The sequence below is a fragment of the Gorilla gorilla genome, chromosome 13 (genome assembly GCF_029281585.2).
Source record: "Gorilla gorilla gorilla isolate KB3781 chromosome 13, NHGRI_mGorGor1-v2.1_pri, whole genome shotgun sequence".
NCBI classification, from domain to species: domain Eukaryota; kingdom Metazoa; phylum Chordata; class Mammalia; order Primates; family Hominidae; genus Gorilla; species Gorilla gorilla.
The window spans coordinates 60,032,309-60,049,440 of NC_073237.2; the positions used below are offsets into that span (position 1 = coordinate 60,032,309).

A 17,132-nucleotide genomic window follows, 5' to 3' on the forward strand; every position below is an offset into this window, starting at 1 on the left:
TGTGTTTCAGGGCATAGGAAAGGACTGCGAACACTTATTTTTTGTTTACCTCCTACATGACACTTTATAGAAAAAATTAAGTTTGATATACTTTAGATTAAAATGTCCCATTTCTGAAAGGGTTCCCCTTTATAGAATGGGGGCTGTTTACGAAGTCTCACTAGGTTAGATATACTGTTTGCTGTGATAACCCAGCCAGCACCAAGTGGTAGGAGCTTCATTCCTTCATCACATCAGGGACACGGATCCTAAAATACTGGAACAGCAATTGCATCCCTACGGATTACCCCATGTTAATAAATGGGGGAGGGAGAAGGGTATAGTTTTTTCCCAGAAGCAGGGGTGGGGAGAAGAGGCACTAGCATTCATTAGACATAGTCTGTAACAGAATCTTTGCTACATGCGTCACATGCATTTTCTCATTGACTACTGAAAGCAGTCCTGTGAGGAAATAATTTTTATTCCTATTTCATGGAAGAGGAAACCAAGGTTTCGGTTGTTGGCAAGGGACACAAAGCTGGTAAGGAATCAGAGCTGTGTGCCCACTCATTGTGTTCCATAGTCCCTTGCTGGGCAGTTGGGGAATACAGAATATCAATCCTGTTGCATAGAAGCTTCTAGCAGCCTTCCAAGGCTGCTAGACCATTTCCTGTCTTCTGTTTCAGGAGGGAAGATTCTTGAGCCCCTGCAAAGCAAACACTGCAGCTGGCCTACTGCCTGAGTATAAGCCAAGCACACTTCCCATGGCTCTTCTAAGAATCAGGGTGTGCTTTAATAAAGGGCCTTGTACCCACTGGACTAAAAAAGATTTGCTGGAAGAATAAAGTCATTCGTCAGCTGATAACACCATTTCTCTATTCATGAGTAAACTTTAGGCAAAATTAGTCACATGGAGACCCAGGGGCACCAGCTCTTCCAAACAAATATCTTTTTCTAAGGAGTTGTGTTGTTGAGTATTTTCTCCCATGTTGTACACAAAGGAAACTACCCAGTATTCCTTTGGCCAGGTAGTGATAGGCATTTTTATGAGCAGATAGGATCCTCTCCGTGGGAAACAGGGAGCTGTTCATTCCTTTGTTGTCTATCACAGCAAGTGAGTCCATCGCCCCCTGCAGAATCCCCTCATGACTGAGGTATTCCAGGCAGGACTGTACCATCCCATCAGAGATCACTCTCAACACAGCCATTTGTAGCTTGTAATCTTACTTCAGAGGGCAGGATTGTTCCTGTAGTGAAACCAAGCCACCATCATATTGAGAGGTAAGACTTTTTTTTTTTAAATATAGGGTCTCTGTCGCTCAGACTGGAGTGCAGTGGCGCTATCACAGCTCACTGCAGCCTCAACTTCCCCAGGGTCAGGTGATCCTCCCACCTAAGCCTACTGAGTAGCTGGGACTACAGGCACACACCTTCACTCCTGGCTAATTTTTGTATATTTTTGTAGAGACGGGGTCTTTCTGTGTTGTCCAGGCTGGTCTTGAATTCCTGGCCTCAAGTGATCTGCCTGCCTCGGCCTCCCAAAGTGCTGGGATTATAGGGGTGAGCCACTGTGTCTGGTCGACTATCTCTTACTGTAGTAACTTCTAACAAAATTCTACTTTCATTCCGCCACAAAATATGCATGCATCTGTTCATAATGGCACTGTATTTCCGCCTTGTAATCCCCTTGGCTAACATGAACAATCGGATTATTTTTCCTCAAGCCTCGCTTTTTCATTCTTGGGGTATAAAGTTTTGAAAACAATAATCCAGCTAGGCACAATGGCTCATGCTTGTAATCCCAGCACTTTGTGGGGGTGAGGCAGGGGAATCACTTGAGGCCAGGAGTTCAAGACAAGTATGGTCAGCATACTGAGACCCTATTTCTATAAAAAATAGAAAAATTAGCTGGAGTGATGGTGTGTGCCTGTAGTTCCACCTACTCAAGAGGCTGAGGTGGGAGGATTGTTTGAGCCCGGTAGGAGGAGGCTGCAGTGACCTGAGATCATGTCACTGCACTCCAACCTGGGTGACAGAGTGAGATTATGTCTCAAAAAAAGAAAAAGAAAACTGTGTAAAATCTGATTCAACTGACCACATCTCTGCCTTCCCGCACCCATCCAAGTAAGATAAAACAACAGATAACGAGAAGAAAAAGGCAGGGGGAAAGAATGAGGGAAGTGTTTATTGAGACTGAAACGGAACACTCTTCTCTTTTATGAGTTAACAGCAGTGTGTTAAGAGGCTGGTTACAAACTGACTCCAAAATGATAACTCGCAGCTCATGAACAGCTCTGCCAACTAGTGCCACTAATTGGGGCAACCTAGTAAGGGGTAGAACCATTTAGCCCAAGAGAAATTACTGATTCAATTTCATTTATATTTAGATTTATTTCCTATAAACAATAGCAATATTTGCATTTTAAAATTCACATTGAATCATTATTTACTATTTATGATGTTTATGTAACAATTCAGTATCATTATGTTGTAGATTTCAGATGTAGGTCGTCAATACTGAGCACTTATTTACTCTTCTGCTATCTTTGGCACAATTTCTCATTTCTTAAACATGAAAGCACAGGTTTAAGTTGGCTACAGAATACTGCAGAAACATGACTATTTTGGATTTCAGTGTAAGTACAAGTTTATGTTAAGCATTATTTACAAGATGAGAACTGAAGTACAGACTATAATAAACTATCTTCATAAATTAGCAGAATGACAAGCAGAGGATGTAATGAATAGGGCCAAGATTACTAGTTAGAACAGTCCTCCTGGAGGAGGAGACAAGAGTCATAGAATGGAACTATTTCCCCCGAACCACTGATACCAGTTTATGTCGTGGGATTTACTCTGCAACAACCCAGGTTAGGGGAAGCTCTTTTTCTGCAACGTGGCTTGTTCAACCCATGGAATCTTTATTAAAATACAACTTAGTTGGTAGCTTGCCACTGTTATTTGGGCCCTGATAACAGAAGTGCAAGAATGGCAAAGTACTGGCCTCTTTGAGTATGAATGAACTTGGAAGAATAAAGCCTTCCAGTTGGATGAAAGCACATCCAGCCTTTTGTGAGTGACAGCTTTGTATATAATCTTATGCAGAGCTGATATGGATTCCCTCCAGGCAGCTCAAATCTGGAAGTTGTAAATGAATGGCTATGCCACCTTGGAGTATCACCATAATACATCTCTGCTTTAGAGCTGATATACAGATGTGAAATGATCGAACAACATGATTTCTCATTCTAGTGCTCCTGAGAAAGGAGTTCTGATAAGCCCCAAAGCAGACCTGGGTTGGAATTGTGGTTATTATTCAAGTAAAAGGAGAACTCTTTATTTCACATTGACGGTTCAATTCTGATCTCTGTCTGGCAAATTATATGAAAATAATAAATATATACATATATATATATATAGCTCTACGCTGAACACTGGGTTAACAGTTACCAGCGTCCCAATACAGTACATTGAAAAAAGAATCCTTCTCCCTTTCTTCCAAACCCTATGCCCATCTTAAAACTGTTATTGCAGAACTATGCTGGTCTGTTTTCTTTGAAATTGGCTGGAGATAAGTTAAAAATTGACATTTTGGCACATTAACTGGGGACAGGTGGTTTAGATGCATTATAATTTATAAAAAAGTGAGAGGTCAAAGGAAATCCATGCCAATAGAAAGCCTGAGTAAAAATTTGTAACCAATGACAGAATTTTTTTTTTAAAAACCCAAAACATTTGTCTGTGCATGAGAAAGCATTTTCTCTTTCATATCCATTACCTAATTCTAACAGTTATTACTTTATGTACTTCCAAACTTTGTCTCTTATAGAATTTCTAAAACCCAGATAATAGAACTTTCTTTTAAATTGATTTCCCTTCATCTTACCCCACACCCAAATCCCAAAACCCAGAGCGCAAAGGCTGTGAATCCAAATATAGAAAATAATCTGGAGGTCTGTATATCAAATCAAATGTACACTTGGCCATTAGTGTTTCTCTTTTCCTTAAGCGGTGTTTGAGATGACTCTCATGGAAATGTCCTTCCTTGTTTCCAGTCATCTGCAGCCAGGGGCCCTAGAACTGTGAGGTCTGGGTGAATGAGATGGTGTCAGACTTGTCTACTGCAAAACCTCCATTGACATAAGACTTCTTGGTGTCTGAGTCTTCGTTGTCAAGGATTGTGGATTCCAAGGCAAAGGGATTCACAATGTTGACTTCAGATGAAACATCCATCTGCTCCAGCTCCTTCTTGGAGAGCTTTTCCACAATGCCCGTCCCAAAAGCATCACCAAGGACGTTGACCATGGTCCTGAACCGGTCCCTGGGGAGAGACGGGAGGAGTCAGACAGGAGGCCCAGATTTCATTTTCCTTCATCATTGGAGAGATGCAAGGACCTGACATGTTCGGTTTAGATTTCAGTAAGTGCAGAAAGTGCTGTCCTCATGGCTGACTGACTGAAGGCTCCTCACAGGCCTGGGGTTGTTCATAAAGGCACAGCATGAGCTCCCCCAAAGTAGCAATGACTGCCCTAAGTCTCCCTAAATTCCTTCCTCTTCTCCCAAAGAAACATGAATAGAGTCGTTCCAGATATTCTTTGGGGGACTGAGGGAGGTTCAGAATTCAGTAAGTTTTTCAGCCCTAACCTCTGTCTTAGGATTTTCTAGATTCAATGCAAATGCCATTGTGGGCCCTCTTTGGGCAAAGGTCAGAGAACTTGGGTGTTTTGTGGGTGGAGTATGTACCATGTGCATGTGGGGTATGTATGTGTTTGTTCAGGTCCATGGTGTACTTGTTTATTTACCAATCTAGGTCACTCTACTTATGAATAAACCAGGAGGCATGGCACAGAGCATGGGGTCAGAAAACACAGGTCAGCCCAGGAATGGATTTCTCTGTGGGCCACCCTCATCCAGTCTTAACTTCCAGAGAGCCTGGGGAAGAGACCCGTGGCAGGAAGACAGGTAGAGAAGGCACGCTGCAGAGGAGAGGATCCATTTTGATACTGGTACTTTGTTGACAGGAACTGCATGCAGGGGGAATCTTGTGAAAACTACACCTGCAGAACAGAAAAGGCTGACAATGCTTACACATGGCCACCCTGGATGCCCTTCTGTTATTCAGAACAAGTCCAGGGATTGAACTGGCCCTAGTGTCTTTTTATCCCATACCTCCAATTGGACCTTTAACTCATCTGGGTATCTTGGCAGGGAAGGTAACTGGTTCCAGGAAGACTCAGGGAAAGGAGAAAAATGCAAATCCACCAGCATCACTAGAAAGAACCAAATCTTGCCTCAATGATAGTATATCTTTGCAAGAAGGGTGCCACCTCATTTGGGCCTATAGCCCAGTTAGCTACTGAGGGGCCACCCCATGGCACAGCTTCCAAGCCAGGTGCAGGGGCTTTTGCCATCTGAAATGTGAATCTGTGTTTTCAAGCCCAATAGGATGTCTCTGCTTCCCTTTCCATCTCATCTGTCACCTGCAAACTACAGTACATAGCACTGGACTCCCCAGTGAGCCTGAGCTGGTTCTGAGCAAAGGCTCCATGTGGAGCAATACTTAGCTGCAATGCCAGGGGACAGAGCCAGACCTAAATGCTGTAAGATCCATGCACAGAAATGGGCATCAAGGGTAAAGCTAGGAGCCAGGCTGGTTCTAACTTTAACCTTGAGGGTCACTGAAGGTACTTTCTCACCCAGATGTTCTGCTGTATTCCATGTGTGTGTGTGTGTGTGTGTGTGTGTGTGTGTGTGTGTGTGTGTGTGAGAGAGAGAGAGAGAGAGAAGTGTTGTTGATTGGGGCCTGAATGGTCCAACTCATTCTAATCATAACAATAAAACTTGCCATTTAGTGAGCATGTATGGGCTGCCAGACACTGTTCTAGACACTCCACTCACATGAGCTCACTCAGTCCTTAAAACAACCCAATGACATAGGCAGATTTTTTCCCATCTCACAGATTATGCAACTGGGCCTCAGGTTAAGGAAACTTGCTCGAGGTCAAGAAGCTGGTAAGACACAGGACGGAGATTCAAACCCAAGTGCTTGTGCCACTGTCCCTGATGGTTCGGAAGATGCTTAGGAAGATGGACTGATTTTGAACTAGGTGGTTCTGAGCCTATGATGCTGAACCAGGGCTGAGATAGGTCAGGATGGCTCTGGGGCCCTGCCTGGCTTCTCACCTTGTTCTGTGTTTATCTTTGTCCCACACCCAGCTCCTAACCTTCAGTGTTACCAGGTATAATGAGTTAATGGAGCTCACCGGCTTTTTAAAATCACTGCTCCACGTTATGAGGAGTTAATTTTTAAGCATGTTATCAGATGGCCTGGTCAGAGGAAAATTAAAGCAGTAACAGGTGGCTCATTAGGCAATCTGAGGAGAGAATGATGACAGACTGCAGCGCCGGCGAGGCTGGGAAGCCCCCCTGCACATCCAGCTAAGGCAGTGCATTTATTCCAACTCACAGGAGCCAGTCGACAGCAATGATCAGGGTGACATCCTCGGCGGGCAGGCCCACGGCACTCAGCACAATCACCATGGTCACCAGGCCAGCCTGGGGCACGCCGGCAGCTCCGATGCTGGCAGATGTGGCCGTGATACTGCAGAAACATACCAGCAGGAAAGGAGTTAGACACTTACCTCTCCCGTTAAAGCCCTGGCCTGAAATGGTTAGTCCCACTTAGTCCCGATGGCTATTACTGCTGTGTCCCTAAATTGGGTAGTTAGAATCTGTGACTTGCTGAGCCCCAGCTCTGCCTCATTACAGGATTAGAGCTGTGGGGGGAGGGGGACTGTGAGGGGTATGATGCCATCTCCTTGCAGAGGGAGATATTGCACATCACTCTAATGCAAGGAAGAACTGCATAAGTGGCACCAAAAAATGAGTAAGAGAGACACTCAAGAGGAAAGCAGGAGTTTACTAAATGGGGTGTTAATAGGAGGCTTTGTGTACTCATCTATGTATACATACACTCATCCTAAATAAGTGCCAGGTACCTCTGCACCTGCCTTCCTACTCCCTTGTTCCATCTACTCACCACCCAATAATTTACTGAGCACCTAATATATGGCAGGAATTTAAGTTGCCCTGAAGGATGGACAGAAGGATAGTTGTAGGGGCAGATGGGCAAGGGCATTTCAGTTGAAGGCAAAGGAATGAGACAATGGTTAAGCAGGCTTTATGCACTCTCTTGACATCACAGGACTCTTTACCTCTGGGAACTGCTCTTCAGGGCACTGAATTGAGAAATAGCTGATCCTGTCCAAGGTACAAGCATTTACTCCTGACTGCTCCTTTTTGCCAGTAGATGCACTTTGTGGGAAAGAAAGATCTGGAATCCAGGAGAGGCAGCCAGGTGAACTTTATTACCAGGTATTTAAAAAGATCCCTCTTGGTAAGATCAGCTGAGGCAGTAGGGATTTTTTTCTTTGTAATGTGCAGTCTCTTTATAAGCAACATCTTCCTTATTTTAATTGGATCATTCTGAAGGAAACAAGGGTTCAACATGCCCTGAAAAATCCCTTGACTTGGATAAGCTGGAGGCCACACCCACAATGCTTTCTGGCGACAAGTCCTTGCCCTTGGGCCAAGGCCTGAACTGTTGCCCAGGTTCCATTGTGTTGAAAGGTGAAAATGTAAAAATTGGCAATTTAAACTGGAAGAATCCCTGATTCTATCCACACATTCATATTCTTTGGGGCTAAAAAAAGCCAGAGTTCTTAGGAAGCTGATTCTACTGCCCATTCATCTGCCTACTGAGGTGTTGCAGAAAGCATTTGAGGATACAGTCAAACACAGGCCAGAGTTTTTTTGACAAGTGTATTTTCATTCAGTGGTTTTGACCACCAAATTATAGTAAATTAGAGACTTCTGGGGCTGCACCAATTACTCTAAAGGTTTCAAGCTTCAGTCTCAAAGGTTTCTGGCCTCTATAACCCTTTGGATCTCTTCTGACCTAAGTACTCTTTGGAAAGCCCAAGTTTATTTTAATGCTGGTTGAAAAAAATTTAAATGGAATGCATCAACAGCTTTTCTTTGTCAGAAGTGATTTGTGTCCATGCCAGCTGATCCCTCTTGGAAACCCTGACGTGTCACAGTAATCCATGTCTCTATAGCCTGAGGCTGGGCTTGAAACTCAAAATTCATTTAGTCAAAGAAAACTCTGTCCTTGAGCCTTGACCTTGCTTGCTAGACTACGGCTGTTTGACTGGCATTGGTCTGAAACTCAGAACTATGAACCTTCAGATGGGAGAAAATAATATAAAAACCTATTCCTGCTGCTTGAACATATTCTACTTTGAGTTAGAGGATTTCCACAGAAGAAAACATAAATATCAGTGGTACAAAGTTCTTTCCTCACACTGAGGCCTAGTTTTAGGACCGGCCATTGGACTTGGCTCTCTAAACAGGTTGAAGGATGGCTTGTGACTTGGAGGGAACACAGGTTTTAGTGTCAGACACACCTGGGTGATGTACTTTGGGCTCTACCATTTTACTGATGGCATTTCTTTAGGCAAGTTACTTCTCTGAATCTCAATTCCTTGCCTGTAAGATGGGGACAGTATGTCTACTGCAAGCTGCTGGGAAGATTAAATGAGGTTAATACACGTAAGGCATCTGGGATAGCACTTGTATAGGAGATGCTTAAAAACATGCCATTTCCACACGTATAGCTATGTAACAAACCTGCATGTTCTGCACACGTATCCCAGAGCTTAAAGTAAAATAAAACAAAAAACAAACAAAAAGATTAAAAACGTGCCATTTGTGCTGCTACTTCTGCAACAACAGCAGTTGCTGCTAATGCTTCCTCTATTGCTGCTGTCGCTGCTGCCACTGGTATTATTACTACTGCTACTGCAGCAACCAAAACAACAACTATTACAACAACTACTACTACTACTATTACTACTGCTACTTTTTTTTTCTCTCAGCTCTTTCTAGGCCCCAGATCCTACAATTATCTTTCTTCTTTATTCCTTATATACACACACACATACACACACACACACACACACACACACACACACACACACATATATATATATATATATATTTTTTTTTTCCAGAGACAAGGTCTCACTCTGTTGCCCAGGCTGGAGTTCAGTGGCATGATCACAGCTCACTGCAGCCTCCACCTATTGGGCTCAAGCGATCTTCTTGCCTCAGCCTCCTGAGTAGCTGAGACCACAGGTGCACTCCATAACACCTGGCTAATTTTTGTATTTTTTGTGGAGACGGGGCTTCGCCTTGTTGCTCAGGCTGGTCTCGAACTCCTGGGCTAAAGTGATCCGCCCGCCTTGCCCTCTTAAAGTGCTGATATTACAGGTGTGAGCCTCTGCGCCCTGCTGTATAATTAGTTTTACTTTTCTTTCTTTCTTTTTCTTTTCTCTCTCTCTTTCTTTCTTTTTTTTGAGATGGAATCTCACTATGTTGCCTAGGCTAGAGTGCAGTGGCGCCATCTCAGTTCACTGCAACCTCTGCCTCCTGGGCTCAAGCAATCTGCCCACTTCAGCCTCCTGAGTAGCTGGGACTACAGGCACATGCCACCATGCCTGGCTAATTTTTCTTTTTTAGAATATTTTTGGTAAACATGGGGTTTTGCCATTTTGCCCAGGCTTGTCTCGAACTCCTGGACTCAAGTGATTCACCCACTTAGGTCTCCCAAAGTGCTGGGATTACAGGTCTGAGCCATCGCTTCCGGCCCTAATTATTTTTATAAGACAATGTATCCTTTTTTTTTTTTCCATTTTGACACATATTCTCACACAATTTTCAATCCATTGTAACCTTTGAGTATTATGATAAAGCCACAAAAGGGTATGTTTTGGGTAGATGGTACCTATGTTCCTTTGACGTCCAGTCCACAGAAATATACTTTGGGTCTAAAAATCTCTTTAACCATTAGTCACATGAACTATCATGGTAACTGTCAAGCAAAACCAACTTTTATTATTTTCCATGTAGAGCCAGTGAGGATTTTTAATTTTAAGCCAATGATTACTTTGGGCCTCACAGTTGTTATTGGCTCTGGGCCAGTAGTTTTCAGCAAATCTGATTTAAGAATGTACCAGAGAGTAGCCGGAGAGGCTTTAATGTGAATTGACTATTTAGCTTCTAGGCCCAGAGTTCATTCCTCTGGCAGTGAGATTAAAAAAATGATTAGAAAGATCTAGAAAACTTACAACCAAAAAAGAGGGAGGGATTTCATCATAAAGTGTCAAATACACAAAAGAATTGGCACTTTATAAACCACTCCTTGGAAATCAGTTCAGTGAAGACTGGGTTCCACAGCCCAGGGTGAGGGAAGTGGGAAAAAACCCTTGGAAATGTAAAAGTAACAACTGTTGGAAGCACAGGGGTGGTTGTGGAGCAGAAACTTTTTCAGGCATGATTCAAGGTTTCAATTTTGACATACCCTCTGCTGTTATAATTACAGGACTTTACTCAGTCTCTTTGGCACAGGCTTCTTTAGCCGCTAACACTTTTTATAGATGACACAGCATTGGGATAGTTCCCCAGCTGGTGTGCCAAATGGTGTATTTTGCACTTGTCTTCAGCCAACAGAAATACTTTGCGATTTAGGGTTGGGGAGGATTTAAAAAATGCATTGTATTAGAACATTGTTAGTTAACACACTCTGATTTTATCCCTAGAATTTATGTTTAGGCTGGGACACAAGAATGAATTAACTCTAAAAAGTTCAGATTCAACCTTGAGCAGGCCTAGGGACCAGTTTAGTCTTAAACTTCCATTCTAAACTGAACAAAAGTCTTCAGGTTAACTCTAATCCCAGCCTATCACTCTAACATAGTGCTGTCCAAAAGAACTTTCTGCAATGATGAAACTATTCTATGTCTGTGCTATCCAATTCAGTGGGCCACATGGCTAGTGGTTACCATATTGAATAGTGCTGTCCTAGAGAAACAAATCTGGCAAAATCCACTAATGACAGTTCTACCATCTACTTGGGCAGACAATGTCTATCCTCATTTCACTAGAATTCTCTGCAGCTTCTGACTCTGCGGACCATTTCACCCTTGAAAATCTCTCTTTTCTGGGTTTCCATGATACCAAGGTTTACTGGCTTCCCTCCCACCTCTCTGTCCTTCTCCCTCTCCCTCTTGGGTTTTCCCTTCTCTACCTGCTTCTAGTATTAGGATTTTTCCAAGCCTCAGTCCTTAATCTCCTTCTCTTCTCTGCAAACTCTCCCTACGTCATGTCATCCATTTTCAACATTCACTGAGTACTCACTACATAGGCACAGTTATAAACATTTTATATGCATATTACTTAATTGCCACTACTTGAATAAGTTGTAGGTACTATTATTCATTTTACAGATGAGAAAACAGAAGCTTAAAAATTCAAGTCACTTGCCCAAGATCACAGCTAATCATGATGTAGCTGCGATTCCAATACAAGCAATAACTTGTGACTTACACATTTGAAGACCATTATTAAGCCCATGTTCCTGATGTCTGTATCTGCAGCCAGACCTATATTTCTCATTGCATATGTGCACCTGGAAGTCTTAAAGGCATTTCAAATTCAATCTGTCAAAAAGTATTTACTATTTATCTTTCCCACCTATATGTGCTTCTCTTACACTAGTTCCTGTTCTGGTAAGCCCCACCCACCAATTTAGAATCATCTGCCAATCCTGGGAGTCATCCTGGCATTCCCTCGCCTTTCACCCTGAATCCAGCTGATGCTTCTTCAATTCATTAGCTCTTCTCCAACCTCAGTGTCAGTGCCTTCTAATACCCTGCCTGGACTTCTGCAGTGGTCTCCTAACTGGTTTCCTAGATTTGGTCCCTGCTCCCATCCAATATATCTGCCATATTGCTGGTTATCTTTGTAAAATGCAAATCTGCCGGGTGTGGTGGCTCACACCTATAATCCCAGCACTTTGGGAATCTGAGGTGGGCAAATCACCTGAGGTCAGGAGTTCAAGACCAGCCTGGCCAACATGGTGAAACCCATCTCTACTAAAAATTCAAAAATTAGCCAGGTGTGGTGGTGCACGCCTGTAGTCCCAGCTACTCAGGAGGCTGAGGCAGGAGAATTGCTTGAACCCAGGAGGTGGAGGTTGCAGTGAGCCTAGATTGTGCCACTGCACTCCAGCCTGGGCGACAGAGCAAAACTCCATCTCAAAAAATAAATAAATACATAAAATGCAAATCTGTCCATAATATGACAAAGCATCTAAGAGCTTTCCGCAAGCTCTTCATACAAAACCTTTCATGACATGACCCCTGCCTCCTCATTCGTTTAAACATAAAGGAATGTTTATGTATCGTTTATGCCAGCCATAGCAAGAAATCTGTATGCTGTAACTAGCCCATGGCTGCATCACAAGCTATTTCTGCCACCCCAAATGCTCTTAGCTTTTCCTTTGCCTGCTAAATTCCTATTCTTCTAAGATTCAGCTAAATGTTCCCCTCCTCTGGGAAGCCATCGTTCACCTTCCCAGCTAGAACCAGCCCTTCCCTCTCTGGAGTCCTCTGTGAACACCATACAGAGTTCTCTTACATCCCTCATCATGGTCTTCAGCATTCATTTGGATATGTGCATGCCCATCTAGCAGGGATAGTTTGAAAGCAGGGACTGGCCCTTACTCAGCCTTGAGTCTTTGTGCTAGCCTGTGCCTAGATCCTACTGGCTTCAGTAAACTGAGCACAGAATGATGGCTTTGGCTACCCAGACCCCGAAGCAGAAATCTTGCATACCAGGATACAGTTGTATTTAATCTTGGGAAGGGACTTTATAGATCAAGAAAAAGAATTAATCACTGGGACATTCTTGGTGTCCGTTCATGGACAATTTTTACTGGCGGTAGTCCCTGTATCACTGATGACAATGAATGTGACACCATGCCCCACCTGATGGTGATGATCTGCCCAATGCCCAAGTCCAGGTCATTCAACTGTGCAATGAACACCGCTGCCACTGCTTCATAGAGCGCGGTCCCATCCATGTTGATTGTTGCACCAACGGGTAACACGAATCGAGTGATCCTCTTGTCCACCTGGTTATTTTCTTCAGCACAGCGGAAGGTGACAGGCAGTGTTGCTGAACTGTGTGATAAAAATAGAAAGGAACTTATGTCTAGAAATGCTGGACCTTAGTCCCTGCCTGAAGACATGCCTCTCTTCCAAAAAGTAAACAAAGGGTCCTTTTAGGTAATCTTGTCGAGAAAAGTAAAGAAAACAACAAAACAAAATGAAACAAAGGATCCAAATCATGCTGGCCCTTTAGGCAGGTCCAGGAATCAGAAGGTGCTGTGCCCATCGCTGCTCCCAGTTATTCCATAACCCCTTCCTGAGCTGCAGGCCATGCCAAGAGAGCAGGAAATATGCAACAGCATGAAGCAATGTGTTCAGGGCCAGGGGCCGAGAATACGGAGGTCATTTCTCAAAGGCAGCTACAAAAACCGCAAGCTGGAGTCTGTTTTGTAAAGTGAGGTGAGAGTTGATAACGTTGCTTCTTCCAGAAACCCCTCTTCTGTTTACCTGGAAGAGATCATGAGAGCTGTCAGGAGAGCCTGGGCCATTCCCATGGCAAATCGGAAAGGGTTCTTTCGTACGACTATGAAATATATCAGCGGGAGAATTACAATGGAGTGGATTGCAAGCCTGTAAACAAGAAAGAGAAATTAAAGTTTCAAAGATAATACCACTTCCCCACACTTAATCCTTTTATCAAACATCTTTTTAATTTATAAAATTGTTTGACTTTCATAATGGCCCAATGAGAAATGGGAGTAGGGCAGGAATATACGTCCCATTCCATGTATGAGGGTGTAGAGGCTCTCTCAGCAAATGAAGCATCTTGTCAGAGTTAATGACAAAGCCAGTAGCTGAATCCAAATTCAAGGCTTCACAGAACAGAATTATATAATGCTGCCACACCCGTGTGTGCTATTCCTGCCACATGCACAAAAGTGCCCTTTTTTCCTTCTGTTGCTGCTCAGTTCTTCTCCTCTTAAGACTCAGATAGGCATCCCCCTTCCTCCAGGAAGCCTTCCCTCACTTCCTCAGGTAGGGCTGAGCCTTCCTTCCTTGGAACCCTCTATGTCACCACTACCTTATACCTCATTATACCCTTTATCACAGCACTCAGTCCTCACCCACTCCATTCCCTGCACCAAGCTGCTGTCTTGCTGGTGGCGCCCACTGTCTAAGAGGGAAGTCAGAGTTACAGCAAGGAAAAAAGTCTCAGCTCTTCCACAGCCATACTTTAGGATTATTTCTTTCTTTGTTATTCCTGCCTTCTCAAACTGTTCATTGTTTCACATGGATACACAGGTTACATGAACTAGGAGGCTTAAGAAATGAGACTCATTTCGCAGATAGATATATATGTAACTGGCAGCTTAGAGTTTACAGATCAGTTATGTGTGTTTGAAATAGGAAATGACCATCAAAAATATAGATCCTGGAGTTCTGGCGAGAGGATCTTCTTGATAGAGAGCTTGTAGTTAAAACCATGAGGAACTGACTTTTAGTTTTCTGTTAGACACCTAGCTGGGGTAAGAGAATAGAAACCAGCAGAACTTGGTTATGAAATGGCTCAGCTCATACACCCCAGCCACATCACTGCTGAGACACAATCCCTGGCACTGTCTGTTTCAGCAGCCCTAGAGCAGGGTGGCCTCCAGTGAATTGGAGGTCCCACCTCCCTTAGCACCATGGGCTTCACACTGTAGGGACCAAATCTGCCTCTGTGTTGGCTGGAAGGGCTGTGTTTTTGGCAAACACAGATTAAGAACCAAATGCGCTGTGTTGGAAATCTCCAATACGATCAAGTTCCAATAGGTGAGTTGATTGCTCAAGTTGGGTGTTTGTAGGTATTGACTTGTGAGAGTCAAATCAATGATATTTATTTATTCCCTTAGTCTGTATTTCTTAGGGTATGTGACATATTCTGCCCCTGTCTAGGTGTCCAGGGGCACCATTCATAACTTATCCCACCTCATCTTTTCTCAAGGAAACAGTAGCTAGGCTGTAATAAATATGCAAACTACCCAACCCCTGCTGCCTTCCTGTTTAATGGCTTCCAAAAAGGCCCACACAATTCCTCCCAGCCTCGAGATTCTCCTGGCATCCTCTCTGACACTCTGATGCTGCAGGCCATGGTGGTGGTTAACAGCCCCAGCAACAGTGTTTGAACCAACAGCCATCCTGCTCCTACTTGCTCAAGTCTGATTTCATTTAGGCCCTTGCTAATTTCTTTCAGGTTCAGGGTACATGGAGGCTATTCTTGCTTGCTTGGCTAGTTTACATTCTTAAGGAAATGAAGGCCGGGAGAGAGCCAAGGGAGGCTACGAGTGGGTTTCTCTCTTGTTGTAAAAAATTATTTTAACATAACCAATAAAGGCAGTGACAAAGCCTGGTCCAGGCTGTTCTGCCAAGAGCTGACAATTAGCACAGCATGATCCACCTACAGTACAGCTGTTGAAGGGCAGCCCTCCTCCCCCCGCTGTCTTATCTCTGAACCCTATCTTTCCCAGCACATAGGGGAGAAGCCAGTTTTAACCAACTGAAACCCAACCTCTCAGCGGCCATCCTATTAGATCAAAGGAGCTTTCTGTCTCTTCTCTTGAGTCTGACATACCCAGTCAGGACTGTGGCCATGTAAAGGCCCAGCTTGCGGAATATTTCCCAGTCTTCAACTTCTATGATCTTCCCAGCAATCAGGAACAAAATACCTAGTGGCATATAACTGGAAAGGAAGCACAACAGAGGCGTGATTCCGTCATCAAGTGCTTTCTCATGCTAGGTTGGTGGGGAAGGAACACTCCAGTGTGGGCACCCTCAGCTTGGCATGCACACTTGGTGGAGCACAGGATGGGAATTGAAGCTAAGAGTTGTTTCAAGTCCTGGGTGAACAATATTGGCTCCAGTTTTTAGTACCTGTGTGCATCTTAAATTCTACCCATCCAAACTACCATAGGGTAGTTTGCAAACTTGGCAAGAACATGTGGTTAGATGGGTGTGCACCTCATGCCATGTTCCTAGTGCATATATATCCTGCTGATTGTCATATCTGCAGATCTCACTTGAGCTTGACCCTCACTGCCAAATATGGCTCTTTCTAGCCACGGTCATCTGTTTCCCAGGTATCAGCAATAGAGGCGATAGTATTAGTACTGGAAGTGATCATAACAGCTCTAATTGTGGAGCTATCGTTGTATCTTGCATGAGGGAAAGTATTTTACGTGCATCATTTCATTTAATGTACTTCTCCTATCCCTGGGGGTAGGTTTTATTATCCTTTTTAACAGATGATGAAGCTGAGGTTTCTGCAGTATTAAGTGACCTGCCTGGCCATTTTTACTGAACCCTTTACAACACTGTCAGTATCTACACTTTGGATTAAATAATGTTGAACAAATTAAATATGAGGTAAGTGAGACAGATGCCTCCTAAGAAAGGTGGACTTTTTGGCATTTTCAGGGAGAGGACAGACACTCAAATGGTGTCACTGGTATGCTCACGGATGGTAGCTTTCATTCAGATGGGTTAGTGCCCATGCAGTGCCAGTTATAAATATTTTGAAACTCACTTTCGCATGGGGTGCAATAGGGAAAGCACTTTGTGTTCTCATGTACAATGAAATCCTTCAAATCATTTTTTAAAGAATTACTTCTTACACGAAGGCTGGTTGGGTGCAAGATGATCTCCCAAGGCTTTGAGGGAAAAGACAATGGTTGATAGCTAGACTTCTGTTCATGAACTAACTCCTGGGTAATATGTGGAATTATTTAATACTCTAGTGGTGGCTGGGTGTGGTGGCTAATGCCTGTAATTCCAGCATTTTTGGAGGATGAAGTGGGTAGATTGCCTGAGCCTAGGAGTCTGAGATCAGCCTGGGCAACATGGCAAAACCCTGTCTCTACAAAAAATACAAAAAAATAGCTGGGCATGGTGGTACATGCCTATAGTCCCAGCTACTCAGGTAGCCGAGACGGGAGGATCGCTTGAGCACAGGAAGTTGAGGCTGCAGTGAGCCGAGATTGCACCACTGCACTCCACCCTGGGGTGACAGAGTGAGACTCTGTCTCAAAAACAAAAACAAAGAACAGCAACAAAAGCCCCCACAAAATACTCTGGTGGTTCAATATTAAATGTCCAACTTCTCTAGCT

General features: G+C 43.7%; 2 protein-coding genes across 9 annotated transcripts in view; one reads left to right on the forward strand and one right to left on the reverse strand.

Annotated features, from left to right (window-relative positions):
* SPATA6L (spermatogenesis associated 6 like) overlaps window positions 1–17,132 on the forward strand; it is a 159,227-nt gene that overhangs the window by 84,169 nt on the left and 57,926 nt on the right. Inside the window, exon 18 of one of the 6 annotated variants that reach the window (XR_002007379.4) lies at window positions 16,249–16,391. The exons of 4 other annotated variants lie outside the window; for them this stretch is intronic. The gene's annotated coding sequence lies outside the window, so the exon portion shown is untranslated. Of the gene's footprint in view, window positions 1–1,090; window positions 2,583–16,248; window positions 16,392–17,132 lie in introns of those variants that run through there. One more of the 6 variants, XR_002007381.4, reaches the window with a different exon arrangement.
* Window positions 2,145–17,132, reverse strand: part of SLC1A1 (solute carrier family 1 member 1) — a 97,862-nt gene continuing 82,874 nt past the window's right edge. For 2 of the 3 annotated variants that reach the window (XM_019033775.4, XM_063696427.1), the window contains 5 exons: window positions 15,601–15,708; window positions 13,497–13,619; window positions 12,867–13,061; window positions 6,446–6,580; window positions 2,145–4,300 (listed from right to left, as the gene is read on the reverse strand). In XM_019033775.4, coding sequence (XP_018889320.3) covers window positions 4,054–4,300; window positions 6,446–6,580; window positions 12,867–13,061; window positions 13,497–13,619; window positions 15,601–15,708 — 808 coding nt within the window. In that variant the 3' untranslated portion in view covers window positions 2,145–4,053. The remainder of the gene's footprint in view (window positions 4,301–6,445; window positions 6,581–12,866; window positions 13,062–13,496; window positions 13,620–15,600; window positions 15,709–17,132) is intronic. The other variant, XM_019033776.4, reaches the window with a different exon arrangement.